This window comes from Hypanus sabinus, chromosome 1, assembly GCF_030144855.1.
Source record: "Hypanus sabinus isolate sHypSab1 chromosome 1, sHypSab1.hap1, whole genome shotgun sequence".
NCBI classification, from domain to species: domain Eukaryota; kingdom Metazoa; phylum Chordata; class Chondrichthyes; order Myliobatiformes; family Dasyatidae; genus Hypanus; species Hypanus sabinus.
In genome coordinates, this window is record NC_082706.1 from 199,751,384 (window position 1) to 199,773,207 (window position 21,824).

Consider the following 21,824-nt stretch of genomic DNA (forward strand, 5'->3'; position numbering starts at 1 on the left):
AAGTAGGTACAGAGGAGATGTCAGGGGTAAGTTATTTTACTCAGAGAGTGGTGAGTGCATGGAATGGGCTGCCGGCGACGGTGGTGGAGGCGGATACGATAGGGTCTTTTAAGAGACTTTTGAATAGGTACATGGAGCTTAGAAAAGCAGTGGGCTATGGGTAACCCTAGGTAATTTCTAAGGTAGGGACATGTTCAGCACAGCTTTGTGGGCTGAATGGCCTGTATTGTGCTATAGGTTTTCTATGTTTCTATGTCTGCGATGGTGCGCAAACTTTGCCATAAGCTGTGTGTGTTGTTGGTGGAGAATTATGGCTGGATTTTGTCCATTTATTCGCTGCCTTGATGACTTTGTGTAAATCGTAGCTACATTTCTTGAGTTCTTCTTGGTTACCGGCAACGTAAGCTCTGCCTTATGTGGTAAGTGCTACTCGCACTTAAGTGTTGATCCAGGGCTTCCGGTTTGGAGAGACCCTGTCTGGTTTCTGGAAGACAATATGCTTGATGCACTTCAGGATGAAGCTCATCACCCCATCCGTGAACTCAGGGGCATCCTCATCATGAAAGACATTCCAGTTGGCGTCATCAAAGCAGTCCTGCAGTATGGAGACCGACTGGTAGGACCAACAGTGGTTGGTTTTTACTATGGCCGCCTCTTGTTTCAGATTCTGCCTGTACATCGGCAGAAGGAAGGTGGAGGAGGGATCGAACTTTCCAAAAGGCAGATGGAGGAGCACTTTGTAAACGTGCAGAAGGGAGAGTAGCAGTGGTAAAATATGCTATCTCCCGAGTGCTCACTTGGACAAAACTTCGGAGAGATTTTAGACAACAGTGCTCTATTAAAGTCTCTGGCAACGATGAAGGCAGCCTCTGGGTGTACTGTTCCATGAGAGCCAGGTCAGTATCAGCCTGCGGCGGAACGTACACAGCTGTGAACTCCCTCGGCAGCCAGAAAGTCCACACAGCAGCAGCACCTGGTACCCCAGATCCGGGGAACAAAAAGGATTTGAGGACATGCACATTCCGGGGGCCGTACAAAGCATAATTGACCACGAAGCCATACCCCACTTCCTCTACTCTTCCCAGCGAGGTTTTTTGACCTATCTGCCCGGAACAGGGAGAACCTGGGACTCGCTGACGTGATCCGGCATCTCAATCATCAGCCAGGTCTCCACAACGCACAAAACATTACATTCCTTTGCTTCCCGTTGGTAGAAGATTCTGGCTGTCAGTTCGCACAGCTTGTTCTCCAGGGACTGAAGTATGCTAAGGAGCGGCGGCCGATTAGCACGCCATCTTAACCTCACCAGGACACCGGCCTTCCTCCCTCGCCTCCGACACCGCTTCCGAGGTAGCAGCAGGGTAATATGTGAGCCTTCCATGGATCGCATAAGCAGAGGTTCCCAGTGCAGAAAAGGTCAATGCTGCCCCTTAGGTTCCCCTTAAATATTTCACATTGAACCCATGACCTCTAGTTCTGGATTTTCAGAGCACAAAGATACATAAAGGCAAGGAAGGTACAAAAAGAGAGACAAAAATGATAGCAAAACTCAGGAGACAAACATTAAATAGGCTGTTTATTCCCTCTCTCCAAAATGAGAGCAAAGGTGTGGCCTAAGAATGAATTAAAGCTATGAAGCAATTTAATAGGGTTTGATTCCATTTGAGAAAGGAAGGGGTAAAAAGAGCCCAAATAGAAAAAAATAATATATCACTAACAAATCCAAAGACAAATTCAGGAAAAAGACTTTTACCTAAAGAATGGGAAGAATGCAGGGCTTACAACCACATGAATTGATTGAAGTGAACTGCATATAATTTAGTTAAACACAGATAAGACAAAGGAAAATAAAGTTATGATGATAAAGTTCATAGAGGGGTGGGAGAAAGTTCAACCAGAACAAAACCACCAGCTCAGACCAGAAGAATCAGGCGTATCCTTCTCCAATTCTGCACATCCAAAAAAACATGTACCCCTCATGATTCCATACAGCTAAAAAGAACTTGAAGATTGTATTTTGCATTGACATCGTATGTTACCTGTGATAATCCCTATAGTGTGGTATACTTGGACTTGTCAAAAGATCTTAGTGATGGCACAGTAATGTATTAGTTAGCACAATACTTTACAGTACCAGCAGCCCAGTTTCAATTCCCACCACTACCTGTAAGGAGTTTGTACGTTCTCCCTGTGACCGTGTGGGCTTCTCCAGGTGCTCCAGTTTCCTCCCACAGTCCAAAGATGTATGGGTTAGTAAGTTATTTGGCCACATGGGCTCTAACGGCTGGAAAATCCTGTTACCATGCTATATCTCTAAATAAAACATTTCATTAAGGTTCAGGCATCCACAGTGCTGAAGGCAATAAATACAATTATTTACAAACATCACCATGATTTCCACACATGCATTGCCCTAGTTTAGACACAGACACAGAATACATACAGCACAATACAGGCCCTTCGGCCCACAAAGCTGTGCCGAACATGTCCCTTTCTTAGAACTACCTAGGCTTTACACATAACCCTCTATTTTTCTGAGCTTCACATAACCTTCCAGGAGTCTCTTAAAAGACCCTATCATTTCCTCCTCCACTGTCGCTGGCAGCCCATTCCACGCTCTCTCCACTCTCTGCATAAAAAACTTACCCCTGACATCTCCTCTGTACCTACTCCCCAGCACCTTAAAACTATGCCCTCTCATGCTTGCCAATTCAGCCCTGGGGATAAGCCTCTATCTACACGATCAATGCCTCTCATTATCTTGTACACCTCTATCAGGTCACCTCACATCCTCCATTACTCAAGGAGAAAAGGCCAAGTTCACTCAACATACTACAATATTGGCAGCAAAAGGTCCTAAAAACTGCTAAACTGCAATCTTGGCAAGGATGATAACACAGAACTAAAATAAACAGTAGAAAGGGAGAGATCATTGTAACATATTTCAGATAAATTTCCCTTAGTTTCTGCTGCAGCTTAAAAAGACTTACTATTTAATGAAAGGGAGTGAATTATAGTCAAACTACTACAAATGTCTTTTTAAGCTCACCGAACCATTGTAAAATTGTTAATAATTAATTTATCGAAATGATGTTCTCAACTATTAGTTAATTAAAATGTTCAAGCTGGAATAAAAACAGAGACTAATTTGATCACCAAATTCATTTATTTTTGTTAAATTCATATAAACCCGGTATCTGTTTCAGATGCACAAAAACTCTGTTTACAGGTAAGTCAGTTTCAGGCTTAATTTTCAGAAGATAATTTTGTTGAATTTGAAAACTACTTTCAAGTGACATCACTCCAACGGAGACCTCAGCTGTTGTGACCCTGAAGGGCTTCGGCCATGAATAACTTGCCCATGCTCTGTGACGTGAACTCCTTGATCTGCTGGCAATAGGCATTGATTTGTCCTGTAAAGTTTTGAGAAGAAAGGGGAAAAACTATTGAGAACTTGGTCATCAAAAATGGAATTACAAAGGACTATTACAATACTGTGCAAAAGTCTTAAGTGTGTGTGTATAGCTAGGGTACCTAACACTTTTGCACAGTACTTAGTAATTCTATGTATTGCTCTGTACTGCTGATGCATGAAAAAAAACAAATTTGATGACAGACAGTGGTGCTAAACCCGATTCTGATATGGGTCTCTATTGTGGACTGAGAGTGGGAAGGGGACAGGGAGAGGGGAATGATTCATGGTTGGGAAAAGGGAGGGGAGAGGGGAGGGAGCAGGAAGCATCAGGGAGACATTCTGTAATGATCAGTAAACCAATTGTTTGGAACCAAATGACCTTGCCTGGTGTCTCAGGGCTGGGTGTGCCTGAACCCATGCCACACTGCCCTGGCTCTCCCTCCCTGCCACCTGCCCCACACCCATCCTGCAGCGCTCCCAACATCCTTTGCTCCTGTCAGACGTTGACAGCACTTCTCCTTATAGATGCTGCCAGGCCTGCTGTGTTCCACCAGCATTTTGTGTGTGTTGCTTGAATTTCCAGCATCTGCAGATTTCCTCATGTTTGCTCTGACAATCTCACTCTCTGCTCTACATTGACAAATACTGTGCTATGCAAAAGTCTTAGGCATCCTGGCTACATAGATGTGCCTAAGAACTTTGCAAAGTACTCTATATACCCCATAGAAAAACACATTTTTCTTTGGTCGGCAATTAAAACACTCATTTCATTTTGTTTTAAAGTGCTTGCATGCAATCTAACCAAACATTATGGGATACAGTACAAACCCTTTTGTTTAATCACAGTAGTAGCCACATCCGTATGCGATCAACATCAAGGCTTTTTTTTAATAACTTGTTCTTAAAAGCTGCTTTTTGAAAACTAACAATTTTCTCTACAATTCCATGCTAATGTAACCACAAGATGTTATGGCTGCAGAAGACTCTGTATCAAATGAGTAACATTCTACTGTTTATCCATCGTGTGATATGTTCTTGGCGAAGACCATGCCAAGTGCTGATGCTCATTTACAAAAAGACTCCAAAGTTCAATTTAATGAGCTAAAATTTGGACTTCAATCACAATGGCCTTTACTGGTCAAATTTCACTATTTATTCAAGATTCAAGATTGTTTAATGTCATTTCAAGTACACAAGTATAAAGGAGAACAAAGTAATTGTTACTCTGAATCAGATGAAGCACAAAAAAATTGGACAAAACACAATTTTAAAAATCCACAAAATATATAAATATGTAAGATAGCTTATATACCAGGAATTCCCAAGCTGGGGTCCATGGACCCTTTGCTTAATGGCATTAGAGCATGACATAAAAAAGGTTGGGAGCCTCTGTTAAACACAGAGGTTGATGTTATGTCTATAAACTAACACTAGGCACAGGGGTATCTTAACATAAGGAGTCTCTGGCAGGAAATGATAAAGTAGTGGTGGGGAGATACGTGGAGGGCTGGGTTAGTGGGTGGAGGTATTGATCAGCCTTACTGCTTGGGGAAAGTTGCTGTTTTTGAGTTTGAAGGATCAGAAATTAAACAGAGATCTAACACAGCTAATAATCTCTTCTTAAACAATTTAAAGTGGAACTCATCATAAACGTAATGGTTTTAAGAGAAAAATCATTTGTAAGTTATCAAATAATTCCTTCCTACAACTTAATTATTTAGAGAAAGTATAATTATAATAACACTTTTCCCTTACTTAGAACCAAGTTCTTACATCCTTATGTTATTTTTTTTCTTTACACACTCCAGTTTGAAATGGGGTGGTAATACTGAAGAAATACTGGTACAACAGAACAAACTTTGGAAAGAATACTAGATCAGATTATTATTATTCAGTCCTGCTGAAGGGTCTTAGCCCGAAACGTCGACTATACTCTTTTCCATAGATGCTGCCTGACCTGCTGAGTGCCTCCAGTATTTGTGTGTGCTGCTTGGATTTCCAGCAACTGCAGATTTTCTCTTGTTTCAGATTATTATTTAAATGGTGAACAACTGCAGCATGCTGCTGTGCAGAAAAACATTGGAGTACCTGTGCACAAATTGCAAAAGGTTGATTTGCAGGTGCAACAGTTTATCAAGAAGGCAAATGGAATGCTGGCCTTCATTGCTAGAGGGATTGTATTTAAGAGCAGGGAGGTTATATTACAACCCTGCAGTATTGGTGAGGCCACACCTGGAGGACTGTGTGCAATTCTGGTCTCCTTACTTGAGGACAGATATACTGGCTTTGGAGGTGGTACCATGGAGGGTTCATTACCGAGATGAGGGAGTAGGCTACGAGGAGATATTGAGTTGCATGGGACTATACTTGCTGGAATTCAGAAGAATGGGGAGGGGATCATAGTCATAGAAAAGTACAGCACGGAAACAGCCAATCGCCCATCTAGAAGCATTTAAACTGCCTACTGCCATTGACCTGTGTGCAAACCATAGCCCTCCATACCCCTACCATCCATTTACCTATCCAAACTTATCTTAAACATTGAAATTGAGCTCGCATGGACCACTTGTGCTCACAGCTCATTCCACACTCATGACCCTCTGAGTGAAGACCTCTCACCTCATGCTCTCCTTATACATTTCACCTTTCATTCTTAACTCATGTCCTCTAGTTGAAGTCCCACCCAACCTCAGTGAAAAATGCCTGCTTGCATTTACCCTGTCTATACCCCTCATAATTTTGTATAGCTCTATCAGATCTCCCTTCAACCTTCTATATTCCACAGAAAAAACTCCTAACTTATTCAATCTTTCCTTATAACTCAGGTCCTCCGGTTCCAACAACATTCTTGTAAATTTTCTCTGTAGAAATATATTAATTATGTAAGGAATAGGTAAGATAGAGGCAAGGAAATTGCTTCCATTGGAAAGTGAGATTAGAACTAGGAGACATTGCTTCAGATTCAGGGGAACAGATTTAGGATGGGGTGAAAATACTTTTCACAGAGAATAGTGAATCTGTGGAAATCTTTGCAATAGACAATAGGTACAGAAGTAGACCGTTCGGCCCTTCGAGCCTGCACCGCCATTCTGAGATCATGGCTGATCATCTACTATCAATACCCAGTTCCTGCCTTGTCCCCATATCCCTTGATTCCCCTATCCGTAAGATAAGTAGCTAGGTCCTTCTTGAAAGCATCCAGAGAATTGGCCTCCACTGCCTTCCAGACCCCCACAACTCTCTAGGAGAAGAAGTTTTTCCTTAACTCTGTCCTAAATGACCTACCCCTTATTCTCAAACCATGCCCTCTGGTACTGGACTCTCCCAGCATCTGGAACATATTTCCTGCCTCTATCTTGTCCAGTCCCTTAATAATCTTATAAATTGCAATCAGATCCCCTCTCAATCTCCTTAATTCCAGCATGTACAAGCCCAGTCTCTCAAACATTTCTGCGTAAGACAGTCCGGATATCCTAGGAATTAACCTCGTGAATCTACGCTGCACTTCCTCTATAGCCAGGATGTCCTTCCTTAACTCTGGAGACCAAAACTGTACACAATACTCCAGCCTCAGGAAACAGTAGAGGGCTTGCCGTGGGTGTAGGGGATCCTTAATGATGGATAACGCCCTTATGAGACATCACCTTCTGTACCATGTTAAATTGTCTCACAGGAAACGAATTGAAGACTTCTATGGTTGAGCAAAAGTTGCAACTTATGGAGTTGGGGGATATTAGAAAAATTAAGGATTATGCCATTTCTTCTGTGCTGCAGCTGAAATTAGTTATTATAAAGTAGGTCTTAGCCTACAACCCATGTTTTCTTTTACTATTCACTTGCCACATTACAGCAAACCAGAGAAACACTGATGAGTTGCTCATTTTTGATCAAACTTCAACAACAAAAATAAACCTAATCTTAATGCTTCAAATAGCATTTAAAAACTACTGCTATCAGTTATGTCAAGATGTGATTTGTTCCAGTTGCACTGCTGTTAAACAGCTAAATGTAATGCTTTTAAATAAAGGGACTACTCCTACGCTCTAATTTTGGATGCTTGGTCTTAAGGCAAAGCCACAAGACACCAAATGAAAATCTCCTTTCCACCACTGGAGATTGCAAGAGAAATAATTTTGAACTGAATTTATACAGCACACACACTAACCCAGTCGACAGCATAAAACTTGCACTAATTAGACTATAAGACAAAGGAGCAGAATTAGGTCATTCAGCCCATCAAGTCTGCACCGCTATTCTAACAAGGCAAATTTATTATCCCCTGCAACGCCATTCTCCCATTGCCTCCCCAAGACCTTTGACACACTTTCTAATTAGGACCCTATCAACTTTAAGTATACCAATGACTTCGCCTCCACAGTCGACTGTAGCAATGAATTCCACGGATTCACCACCATATGGCTAAAGAAATTCCTCCTTATCTCTGTTCTAAAGGGATGTCCTTGTATTCTGAGGCTCTGCCCTCTAGTCCTAGACTCCCTCTCTGTAGTGTAATTATAATTCTCTGCTAACTGGCATTGGTCCAGCTTGTGCTGAGCTTAAGATAGCTGCATATAATCACTGTCTGTGATCCATGTGTGATTAATGGTACACAAAGCTGGCTCTCAGCTTAAACCAGCCAGTGGAAGTGGCGAATGCAGGTTCGATTTCAACATTTAAGAGAAGTTTGGATAAGTACATGGACTTGAGGGGTATAGAGGACTATGGTTTAGGGGCTGGGCAAAATAATAGTTCAGAATGGACTAGATGAGCAGAGGGACTTGTTTCTGTGCTGCTGTGCTCTATGACACCTGTCAAAGTTACAAGTACATTTTGAAAGCTTTTAAATATTTCTGATAATCAGGTACTTAAAGCTGATTAAAAGTGAAGTAAATAATTTCAAAATTTAAGTTATTAAAAAAATAGAAAACATAAATCAGGTTAATTTTAAACTAAACAAAGAAACAATTAAAATATTAAAATGAAGTAGAATAGTTTAAAATAACTTGCAGGCATAGAATAACCATCAAAAAGGTTCCTGCTCTGACTCAACGCAGATCTTGTATGGTGTATCCCCAGTGTAATGCTGAGGAATTCCCATAAGACCGTGCTTCTCCATTGGACTTCAGCTGGAGTTCATCAAAGATGTACAGTGACAGTTTCAACACCATATATCATTCAGTTATCCCTAGACTCTGTATGCATGAATACATTCAAAGTTTAACTCTGTTTGAACAGGCGGACATCAGCAGTTACCACAGAAACTGCTGGCCACGTAGCGTCAAGTAACGCTTGACAGTGCCCGTGATAACTGATCGGGGTTCAACTCTGTAAGGAGTTTGCATGTTCTTCCCACAACCATGCAGGTATCCTATGAATGATCCGGTCTCCCCCCACATTCCAAACAACTTTTGTAGAAGTTAGGGTTAGAAAGCTGTGGGCATGATATGTTGGCACTGGAAGCGTGGTGAAATTGCAGGCACATTCTCAGACTGTGCTGGTCATTAGTGAAATTAATTTCACTGCATGCTTTGATGTTTATGGGAAAAAATAAGGATAATCTTTATTCTTAATCTAATCAAGTTTTGGACCATTAACATATTGATTTCATTCAGAATGATTAACTGGAGGAACGTTAAAAACGAGGGTGCTCTACAGAAACAAAAATCAAGATACTGGAGGGAAACCCCAGGGAGAACAGATGATCAGCATTTTGTACAAAGCACTTTCTCGGAACCGCTTGAGCTTGAGGTGAACACAAAAGGTTCACTATGGACCTAACCGTACTACTTTTGACATGGAACTGTTTAATATTCTGCTTGCTCTTTTCCTTCCCTTATAAATCTCTAACCTGCAACAAGCAGAGTTTCAAGTCTTGGTGGTGGCTGTGGTGGTTTGAATAGCTTGTTGGGATCTTCTTCTGGCAAGGGTGCCTCTCCTCTGCTCTGTCGTTGGCTGTTTTCCAGCTGGCGTCTATGAAGATACTGCAAGAAAAATAAAGCACGCTCTCAATTCAAGGATTTCAGATAACCGTATTGGATAATCCTTTTTATCTTTTGCATGGTAGGGATGGGAATTATAGAGGGAGGAAAAACATTCATTATCACCTATCCACGCTTTTATCCAAAAGGAAACTTGGATGAGCCTGGGGTTTGTTAATAAGATGAATAGTGGAACTCATTTTGCTCATCATTTAATGGCGGAAATGTTTCAGTAATTTGAGAAAGTGTGTGCAGAGTTAAACACCAAAATCTATGTTTTGTCAGGGACAATCCCATAACCTCTTCAACAGGATTCAAAAGCCTTTTCTTGTGTAATTAGCAGAATCCAGCTAACTAATGAGAAATTCAACTGTTTTCACATTATTTTTGATTTATAATAGACCTAAAAAATGGAAATGGTACTGAGTTTTAAAATGGCTCACAATGACAGACCCAACCACTTTGTATATGTACTGGACTTCAAATGAGTATAATTCCCACAGATTATTTTCAATATTCTATAATAGATTTTATTACTAGAAAAGGCCTGATTTTATTCTCACAAATCAATGAATCTGTCGTTAAAAAAAAAGATCACTCCCTACTTGTACATAGTTCTTTCCTTTTGCCTGTTTTTTTCTTTCCACTCTTTTCTATAAGTGTATACCCCAGATAAATACTTTGTGGAGATTTTGTGATATATATGATTATATGATATATATGTACAATGTCTGAAATACATCTTATGGAAATGTTTGTTTGATGAACTTCAATAAAAAAAATAAATTACAAAAAGAAAAGTGAAAAGGATAATTTTAGCTTCTTTTTTGCATTTACCCTCTGTAAAATATTGTATTTAGTCAAAAATGTGCACTTTTTAATAGATCATGCATTAGTTATATAGTACTGATCTCCTCCAAAAGTAGACAGTTTACAGATCTCAGTGAATTTCAAAAATTACAATGTGCTGTGTAACTAGGCATTTTGAGCTTTGCATGTGAACACGTGGTTAAATGTACCCAGCTACACATACTTAAGCCATTTCATATATCAGATAGCAAGTGGTTTTAGAAAACTACCTTCATTTCATTCAATCTGTGCAATCTTCCTTTGCATAATAAGACAAAATTAAGTACTTTTTGCACTCTATTTTACTCTTGAAGGGTCTTGGCCCAAAATGCTAACTCTTCATTCCTCTCCGTAGACACTGCCCGCACTACTGAGTTCCTCCAGCATTTTGTGTGTGTTACTCTGGATTTCCAACATCTGCAGAATCTCTTGTGTCTATGCCATTTTATTTCTGGTATTACTGTAAGAATTTTTCAATCAGCTGTCCACATGATGACATAACTGGACACCATCAATCGATGTGCAGTAAAGAAATGCTTACCATAAAGGTCTTCAAGGTTAGCAAAGAGCACAATATTGTTGCAGATTTTAAAATCAAAATGCCTGATTAGTACCTCCCCTACCATTGACAAATTAGAAAGTCCAACTGTAAAAATTAAACTATAAGACCACTGGAGCAAAATTAGACTATTCGGCCCATCAAGTCTGCACCCCCATTCCATCATGGATCATTTATTATTTCTCTCAACCTCATTTTCCTGCCTTCTGCTCATAACTTTAAACACTCTTACTAATCAAGAACTTATCACCTCTGCTTTCAATATACCTAAAGACTTGGCCTCTACGGCATCTTTGGCACTGAATTCCACAGGTTCACCACCTTATGGCTAAAGAAATTTCTCCTCATCTCTATTCTAAAGGGATGTCCTTCTATTCTGAGGCAGTGCACTTTGTTCCTAGACTCTCCCACTACTGGAAGCATCCTCTCCACATCCACTCTGCCTAGGCATTTCAATATTCAGTAGGTTTCAATGAGATTGCCCCTCACCGTTCTAAAGGATCACTGTTAATATATTAGTCAAGTTGTTCACATACCACAGTGCATCTCAAAAACTGCAACGATATGCTGTGTGACTTGGGATTTAAAGTTTGAAGTGCTGAGCTTGTGCTGAACTTAGCAAATGGTTAAATGTACCCAAATGCCCATACTTAAAGCCTTTTCATACAAGACCATAAGACATAGGATCAGAATTAGACCATTCAGACCATCTAGTCTGCTGTGCCATTCCATCTTGGCTGATTTATTATCCCTCTCAGTCCAGAGCCATCAAACACTCCTCATATGTTAATCCTTTCATTCCAGAGATTATTCTCATCAACCTGCTCTGGATCCTCTCCAATGCCATCTCAGATACTAAATGATTTAACAGACTCACTGCATTTCATTTGATCTGTGTTTGCAAAGTAATACAAAAATTAAGCAAACTTTGCATTCTATTTTAATGAGTTGCTGCCAGCTTTGACTTAGATAACTGACTCGCCTCCTGAATCAAGCAGGAGCCAGCCAAAATAGCAATTTGTTCAAAAATCTTACATAGTTCTCTCCCCTTCGTACTTTAATGCTCTTGAGGGGAGGGTCAAGGCCCAGACAATCTATGCTGTGTGCACATTACATGGGATAACAACGTAATTGGCTTTAGATATTTACAGTGACAAGCTAACTAATTGACCATCTCCAACATCTAAACTGTAACCATCTGGTAATTTTTTTAAATGTGGAAATGCCTTTTAGATCTACAAATCATCCAAGTATCATACTTTTCCAACCCACTTCTGTGAAGCAATGGTTAAAAGATCGCAAATGTGCTTTTGAAAATAAACTTCTATGGATTTACAAAAATTTTAATGAAAAACCTCACTGTTTGCAATATGTAATGAGTGCATTATAAAAATAAACGTATGAATTACACAGTTTAAATTTAGAAGGGAAAAATACTAGAAAGTTTTAAATGATTTTTATTTCTAATTTGTAATGCACAATTTTTTAAAACCCTGAAAGGTTAATAGTGCAAATGAAGTATGGTTGTATTAAGTTAACACACAGAGACTAAGTTCATAAATGTGTGTCTAAAGATGCAAAATATTCATAGATTCAACATAGACAACTTTCAGATGTTTGCCAAATACCTGGGCTTTGACTCAGCAAATGAAGTAAAACTGACCTTTCCCTGAGGGAGGAAAGGAGGTTAACATAGCATTCTGTGCCGAAAAAGAACAGGAAAAAAATGAGAAAATATTCATTTTTCGTGATTCATTTTACACAGTTTAGAATAACCGCCAGGACATAATCATTGGGCAGCTTCTAAGTGTGTGCCTCCCACAGTCTGTAGTGAGTGAAAGCAGACTAATGGTATAGATTCTAAACTTTGCCAATGCAAGAGATTTGATTTGACTTACTTGTTGTTTTTGCTGCTGCTGCTTAGTTACATTCCTCATGTAAGTATTATATTTAATGATATCTTGGCTCATTTCATCCACTCTGTCCATTAAAAGCTGGAGGTTCTTCTCTAGATGATTTCTGTTAAAACACAAGCATCAAAGGTTTCATTTACCACACAGAATATTTTCTTTTACTCCAAATCTTAAAGCAATCATATAGAAGTTGAACTTACATATCAACAGCATGCAAGTATGTTAGTTCCAGTGAAGATGAAATTACAACTGTTGGATCCTGATAATATTGTGATCCAAAGGATCCTCAGAAATCAGGAATGAGGCACAATATTTATTACTTATTGACAAAAGATTCAGCGGGCACTGGAAATCCAAAGTAATACACACAAAATGCTAGATGAACTCAGCAGATCAGACAGCATCTACGGAGAAGCTTAAAAAAATTGATGTTTCAGGCCGAAACCTTTCATCACGTGTCCTGATCAATGGTCTTGGCCTGAAACATTTACTGTTTACTCCTCTCCACAGATGCTGGGTGACCTACCAAGTTCCTCTAGTATTTCACAAACACGAGAAAACCTGCAGATGCATCTGATTGTTTTATTAACTATTAAACAACAGAACTTAACAAGAGAGAGGTGCTGAGAGAACAAAGAGAAGAAAAAACAGCCATGGTCATCTCACATTCAGACTAGAGATAACAACATTCCAGTAATAGCGATTAACCGAACATATAAACAGATTGAAGTGCTGTGACACCTGCTACAGAAGCTTTCTATACTGTAATTACTGGAAAATTCACTGAACAACTATATATATGTGATTACAGTACTGTGCAAAAGCATGTATATATAGCCATGGTACCTTAAGACTTTTGTACAGTATTGTAGTCATTTCAATATATTACACTGTACTGCTAACGCAAAAAATATATAAATTTCTTAACATATGTGAGTGATGATAAACCTAATTCTGATATGGGTCTCTATTGTCCACTTGCACTACCCCAGGCTCCTGGCAGTCCTCTGCCATCAGTCACACACCCATCCCCCCCCCCACCCCCGTGCTCGATCCTTGCCATCCCCAACAACTTTGCTCCTGTAAATATTACAAACTCTCTCTCCACTTCACATTGACAAATACAGTATTGTACAAAAACCTTCGGCACCCTTGCTATACAAATGTGCCTTTTATCTTTTGCACATTACTACATATAAAAATACAAGAAAGGTAACATTTCTACACCCACCCAACATAACTGATGTCACTTAAAGATAACAGGGATAATCAAGAATAGTCAGCATTCTACCACCAACTTGAATTTTAATAATTATATACCTGGAATCTCAATCAACTACTTTGGTTAAAATACCTAATGGACTAGAGAGCGAAGTTTGTGGTACTTTAGCCCTGATGGAAAATCTACATCAGTACCGACTAGCACCTGGCAAGATATCCTGCCAAAATCCTCAAGGACTGAAGACTAGATTTCCTGATCTTCCAACCGTTCTCAGCCACATGAGCTGGAGAAGCCAGACAACACAAACTGCATTTGGTTGTCAAGGAGTACGACTGCCATGTACAATTCACATATACCATCAATATGCAATTCTCATTAAATATTAAGATTTCAAATGGTCATTGCTGTAAAGTGTGCAAGAGGGCAGGCAGTTTAAACCTATACAATCTGAAAAAGACGAGGAAGTGCTGATGCTGGAAATTCAAAGCATGCGTACAAAATGCTGGAGGAGATTAGCAGGTCAGTCATCATCTATGGAAATCTATGGACTGGAAAGGAAGGGGAGAAATCAGAGGAAGAAGGTTGGTGGGGGAAGGAAGAAGTACAAGGTGGTGGGTGGTACCACTCCTCCACATCTAGTTTTACCTATCACCTACCACCTTGTACTTCTTACTCTGACTTCTCTTCCTTTCCAGTCCTGCTGAAGGGTTTCGGCCCAAAACTCAAGCTGCCTGGCCTGCTGAGTTCCTCCAGCATTTTGTGTGTGTTGCAATCAGAAAAATACCTAAGAAGAAATGTACTAGAGCTAAAGTTACAAGAGACTCTGACTTAGAGGTGTTATATGTGCGCAGAACAAGACAGACAATGGATTAAATGATTTTACTGAGTCACGTTAGTCGTGGTACACGCTGGGCTACTTACAGTGCAGGAGTGACAAACTGAGCCTACCGAGACAAATAATGTGCACACTCGAAAGACCATAGGACCATAAAGTGTAGGAGCAGAATTAGGCCATTTGGCCCATCAAGTCTGCTCCACCATTTCACCGTGGTTGGTCCAATTTTTTCCTCAGCCCTAATCTCCTGCCTTCTTCCTGTGTTCCTGACCAATCAAGAACCTATCAACCTCTGCCTTAAATATACATAAAGACTTGAACTCCACAGCAGCCCATGGCAAAGAATTCCACAGATTCACTACCCTCTGGCTAAATAAATTCCTCATCTCCATTCTAAAAGGACAACCTGAGGCTGTTTCCTCTGGTCTTAAGACTCTCCCACTGTAGGAAACATCCTCTCAACATCCACTCTATCAAGGCCTTTCACCATTCCATAGGTTGCAATTAAGTCCATAATTCATATCCATAAGATGCTCTTCATATGACAAGCTATTCAATCTTGGGATCATTTTCATGAATCTCCTTTGAATTCACTCCAGTTTCAGCACATCCTTTCTAAGATAAGGGACCCAAAACTGCTCACAATGCTCCAAGTGAGGCCTCACTAGTGTTTTATAAAGTCAACATTACATCCTTTCTTTCATATTTTAGTCCTCCTGAAATGAATGCTAATCATGTATTTGCCTTCCTCACCACAGACTCAACCTGCAAATTAACCTTCAGGGAATCCTAGCACAAGGACTCCAAAGTCCCTTTGCAACTCAGATTTTTGCATTATCTCTATCTTTAGAAAATAGTCAACCCTTTCATTTCTTCTACCAAAGTGAATGACCATATACTTTCCGACACTATATTCCAAGTGCCATTTCTTTGCCCATTCTCCAAATCCTTCTAAGCCTGTAGCCTCTATTCGATTCTTCCTTAAAAACTACCTGTCCCTCTACCTTCTTTCATATTGCCTGAAAACTTTGCAACAAAGTCATCAATTCCATCATCCATATCATTAATATACAACCTAAAAAGAATCGGTCCCAACACAGACCCCTGTGGAACACCACTAGTCACCAGCAGCCTGTCAGAAAAAGCTCCCTTTAATCCCACTCTTTGCCTCCTGCCAATCAGCCACTTCTGACTGACCACATTAAAAGACAGTGCTTCTTGTGCACAGGAGGCCCAATCGATTATTCACCACGTGATCAATTGGCCTTGTTATTGATCCGATATGGTTGAAGGGGGATTTACAACATACAACATACATGAATTAGCAAACACGGACAATCTGCATTTGTAAAATACATATTGACCATTTAAAACTTTTCTTTCCTATCACAGCTTGTAACCCAATGTAGTAATGTGATTGTGATCTGCAAAACTAAATCTGAAATTTATGCATAAAATAATATCTTTGATGAGGAAGAACCTAAATTCAACAAACTGTGGTATATAAGATATTAAGTGCAGAGAATGTACAGTTAGTACAACTTGATAAATTGCTGTAGCAGACATTGCCTTTAGTTTGAGAGTTGCTACCTTCAATAAATGACAGTTTCGTTTTTGCCTTCACAAATATAAACACAAATGTGCCCAACACACTGACACCTTGAGAAGCATGTGATGTTGTTGCTCCAGGGACTAACAGGGCAATGTTCTGATGTCAAGGGAATGAAGAATGAGGCTCTCTAATTAAGGGAATGACATTGGCAGGCAATGTGGTAAGTCAGGGGCAGACATTTGTCCTCTAAATGAAATGACTGAACGCGTTCCTGAGGACAAACAATTTCACAGTCCAGGGTGAAGATACAGAACATACTGGCCAAGCCACGTAGGAATACAAAGATTAAAGATTAGCTTTATTTGTCATATGTACATCTGAAAGAGTTAACTAGAGGATATGTGGAGGCATCAGTAATGATCTTTCAGGAATCATTAAATTCTGGAATGGTTCCAGAGGACTTGAAAATTGCAAATGTCACTCCACACTTTTATAAAGGAGGGAGGCAGAAGAATGGAAATTATAAGCCAGTCAGTCTGACTTCCATGGTTGAGAAGAAGTTGGAGTCCATATTTGATGAGGTTTTCAGGCACATGGAGGGACATAATAAAATAGGTAAAAGTCAGCATGGTTATCTTAAGGAGAAATCTTGCCTGAGAGATCTATTGGAATTCTTTGAGGAAATAATAGGCAGGATAGACAAAGGAGAATCAGTGGATGCTGTTTACTTGGACTTTCAGAAGGCCTTTGACAAGGCACAGGCTACCAATTAATTCTGTATGAAAGTAGTTGGTTTGTAGAGGTCTAATTATTTTGTTTACACAAAGGAAGTGGCAACACAACATACAGAAGCAAAGAAAGCATGGACTATACTTGTCTTAATCAATCAGGGAACTGAGCATAAAATGCAGGAAATCATGATACAGCTGCCTAATATGGAGTTAGACCATAATGAAATATTGTGTATGGTTATGATTAGCACATTACAGAAAGGATGTGAAGGCTTTGGAGAGGGTATAGAAAAAGTTCACAAGGATGTTGCCTGGGATTCGACAGCATTAGCTGTAAGGAGACATTGCATAATTCTGGGATTGTTTCCACTGGACCACAGGAGGCTAAGGAACAACCAGAATGACATCATAGGAAAAACATTTGATGGCTCTGGGCCTGAATTCACTAGAATTCAGAAGAATGAAGGGTGACCTAATTGCAATCTATCAAGTGGTGATCCCCACCACAGAGGTCATGCTCTCTTCTCACTACTGCCTTCAGATAGAAGGTACAAGAGCTTCAGGACTTGCACCACCAGATTCAAAATAGTTACTACCACACAACAATCAGGCTCTTGAATAAACGGGGACAACTACACCCAACTTCACTTGCTCCATCATTGAATGTTCCCACAACAAATTATCTAATTTTTGCGGCCTCTTTATCTCATTACCTCATTTTCTTGTTATTTAATGCTATTTATTTTCATTTGCAATCACATAGTTTGTTGTCTTCTGCACTCCGGTTGGTTTTTCATCGATCCTGTTATAGTTACTACTCGACAGACTTGCTGAGTATGCCCACAAGAAAATTAATCTGAGTTGAATGTTTTATTTCGAAAATAATAATTACTTTGAACTTTGTAAGCTCCTGGTAGGGTCACCCATGCCAGTAAGGTCAAGGGAACGCTTACTTAGCCGAGGCTGCTGTTTATTGACTACAACTCAGTGTTTAACACAACCATTCCTACAGTTCTGAACAAAAACTCCAAAACCTTGGCCTCTGTACCTTCCTTTGCAACTGGGTCCTTGACTTCCTCACTGGAAGTCCACAGCGGATCAGAAATAACATCTCCACCTCGCTGATAATGAACACTGTCGCACCTCAAGGATGTGTGCTTAGCACACTGCTCTACTCTCTTTACACCCATGACTGTGTGGCTAGGTACAGCTCAAATGCCATCTATAGATTTGCTGACAACACAACTGTTGTTGCCAGAATTTCAGATGGTGATAAGAAGGTGTACAGGAACAAGATATACTAGACGGCTGAGAGGAGTCACAGCACAGCCTTGCACTCAATGTCAGTAAGACCAAAGAATTGATTATGGGCTTCAGAAAGGGGAAGACGAAGGAACACACACCAGTTCTCATCGAGGGATGAGCAATTTCAAGTTCCTGGGTGTCAACATCCCTGAGGATCTATCTCGGGTCCAACATATCAATGCAGTTATAAAGGCAGCACCACAGCGGCTATGTTTCATTAGGGGTTTCAGGAGATTTGGCATATCACCGAAGATGCTCGGCAATTTCCTCAGGTGTACCATGGAGAGCATTCTAACTGGCTGTATCATCGTCTGGTGTGGGAGAGACCACTGCGCAGGATCAAAATAAGCTGCAGAAAGTTGTAAACTCAGACAGCTCCATCATGGGCCTCCACAGTATACATCTCCAAGGAGTGACGCCTCAAAAAGGAGGCGTCCATCATTAGGGACACCCACCACCCAGAACATGCCCTTTTCTCAATGCCACCATCAGGGAGGAGGTACAGAAGCCTGAAGGAACACACTCAATGATTCATGAATAGCTTCCTCCTCTCTGCCAGCAAATTTCTGAATGGGCATTGAACCCAGGAACATTACCTCCCTACTTGTTATCTGTTTTTGCACTGCTTATTTAACTTTTTAAATACATATATACCTCTTACTGTAATTTAGAATTATGTATTGCACTGCACTACTGCCAAGCAAAAACAAATTTCACAACATATGCCAGTAACATTAAACCTGATTCTGATTCTGAGGTTCCAGACAAAGAGTGATCCAACCAAGACCTCAACAGTGGAGAAGATTCTGTCACATCACAATGGTAGTGAAGGCAGAGGAAGGCTGTATCAGTGAAGGTTCCTGAGTCAACTTGCCCTCTTTGCTACTGGACCCTGACCATGATCTGTCAAGGAATATGAGGTCGCTACTAGTGCAGCAGCCTCTCCATGTTAAAAAAAGTTCTCCATTAAGGAAATCCATCCTAACATACCAATTATGTGGATCCCGGATCAGCCTGTACAACCAAAGTTCAAAGTACACTATCAAAGTATGTATAAATTATACAACCTTGAAATTCATCTACTTAAAGACAGCCACAAAGCAAGAAACCTGAAAGAATCCTATTTTTTCTCTCTAAGTGCAGACAGAGAAAGAATAGATAAAAATCATGCAAACAATAAAAGCAAGAAATAGCATTCAGAACCAAAACTGAGTCCATAGACCCGAAACCCGGAGCAGCCTGAGTAGGCCCATGGCCTCAGACTCAGTTCATCACACAGAAGGGCAAGTCGTCTCAAAGCTTGCAGGTACAAAGCTGGAGCGGTCTCATAGTCTCAGCGTCATGGAGAGGTGTGTAAACAATGTGGAAGAGCAAGTGGAATTGGCTCGATCCTCGCCTGAGAACTCACTAATAGACAACCCCTTTGGAGACCGTCATATTTGATGGATGAGAACACTAGTACTACTGATGATCTTCATTCCTGTTCAAATGTGGTGAACTTTGTTTTGGGTAGTTTACATTCAGTAGCATACCTGCACAAATTTGGTGGCCTGGAAAGCCTCGGTCGACTTATATCTAAATTTCTGCACGATATTAAGTAAATTTACCTGCAACAGAAATGCTGGAAACACTCAGCGAGTCGGTATATGTCAGGTCAATGAACCTGATAAAAGCGTATTGACCTAAAACAATAATTCTTGTGTCTTAACCTAAAGCTTGGAAAACTTCCAGATTATTTTGACTTTGTTTCATACATCCAGGATTTGTACAGCGTTTTGTGCACAAGCCTTTAAATTGACAACTTGTGGGAAGATTTCATGTTGTATGTGCAGCCTATTAGGTCAACACACTTTTTCCATGGCCTGACTTGGAAACTCTATAAATGCTTGTGGTCTCTTTGTGGTCAAACACTTGACTGGCTAAAAAGTCAACTCAAAAAACTGAGTACAGGGGGGTGGGGGAGTGGTGGAATGGGTAGCAGGAATCCTTTCTTTCCTTAAGTAACATGTCTTTAACACCACCAAAGGTTTTTAAACACAATGCTTATTAATTACAATTTTTTCTAATTCATTAATGCATTTATAAATATTATCCACTGAGGCTCTCCGTTGGTCAGGAAAAACCATGGATGTTGCATCCCTAGTGTCTACATGATACACAAGCAGGGGCAGTACGATATGGAGAGCAAGCTGTTGCCCACGTAGCAGGCTCCCTCTCTCCCCACAGCTGATGAATCCAAAGGAATGGCAGAGACCAATACAGTTTGGCACTGGAGTTGCCAAGTCAGCATTTGAACTCAACATTGGACTGCCTCAGGGACTCCAGCTCCAGAGTTTACCTCCCGAAGCCTTCCCCATGAGTGGGTATAGCTGCAAGGCAGCGGAAGATTGAGGTCAGTTTTGTTTCTCCTAAATGAGCTGCCAACCATGGCTGATGATCCCCATCTGTCTGAAGCAACTGGTTTTAAGGCCGTAGTGGCCCACCTTTACCCCTCTCCTGTCAGTAGAAACTGCTCTGCCGGGCTTAGTAACTAAGCCACATGTGAAAGCCAGGAGCTGGACTTGATTGTCATAACTTATTTGAGATGCACACCATTAGGAGCATTTAATAGGTAGTGGGAACTTACCACATTATCCACTCCCAGCTATAACAAACTTAAGGAACTTCTATAGTAAAACTGATCCACTACAGTAAAATTATACAAGTTCTTAGAGAAAAATTTTCTATTTATTTCTTTAAGTTTTATAGTTCCATAAGTTGGAGAACATTAGAATTCTTTTCTTAATTTATAACTGAAAATATATGTAAAAGACAACCCCCAAAAGGAAGTTAATCCTATTCCGAATAAACAGATGAATAATTATTTGACAGGTTTGTCTACTAAGCCCAACTGACAGGAGAAGGGGCAAAGGCGGATGGGGCTTGTCACTAGTGGTTGAAAGCTTACCTAGAAGGGAAACTCTGATCTCAAACATCTGCTGCCTTACATCTATATCCACTCGTGGGGAAAGTTTTATGAGTAAACCCCGAGGGAAAATCAGTAGCTGGAGTCCCTAAGGCAGTCCTACAATGCTACAATGAGTTCAATGCCACTGGTGCCAAACTGCATCAATCTCTGCCACTCCTTTGGATTCATCAGCTGCATGGAGAGGAGCAGCTTGCTCCATGGGCAACAGCTCTGCATATCGTGCTGCCCTGGCTCGCGTATCACCTAGACCAGGGGTCGGCAACGTTTACCTCTGAAAGAGCCAATATGGACCCATTTCCCACAGAAAAGAAAACACTGGGAGCCACAAAACCCGTTCGACATTTAAAATGAAATAACGCTGCATACAAGGGTTTTTTTTGCCTTTATGCTATGTATAAACAAACTATAATGTGTTGCATTTATGAAATTGATGAACTCCTGCAGAGAAAACGAAATTACATTTCTGCATGCAACAAAAACATTTTGAACTCCGAAAA

At 40.4% G+C, this 21,824-nt stretch overlaps 1 protein-coding gene across 1 annotated transcript in view; it reads right to left on the minus strand.

The window, feature by feature from the left end:
* Positions 1 to 3,147: 3,147 nt before the first annotated feature.
* The window catches only part of eif3hb (eukaryotic translation initiation factor 3, subunit H, b), a 153,300-nt gene continuing 134,623 nt past the window's right edge, over positions 3,148 to 21,824 (minus strand). The window contains exons 6-8 of the mRNA XM_059984040.1: positions 12,700 to 12,820; positions 9,264 to 9,396; positions 3,148 to 3,413 (exon numbers count right to left, since the gene is read on the minus strand). Coding sequence (XP_059840023.1) covers positions 3,316 to 3,413; positions 9,264 to 9,396; positions 12,700 to 12,820 — 352 coding nt within the window. The 3' untranslated portion in view covers positions 3,148 to 3,315. The remainder of the gene's footprint in view (positions 3,414 to 9,263; positions 9,397 to 12,699; positions 12,821 to 21,824) is intronic.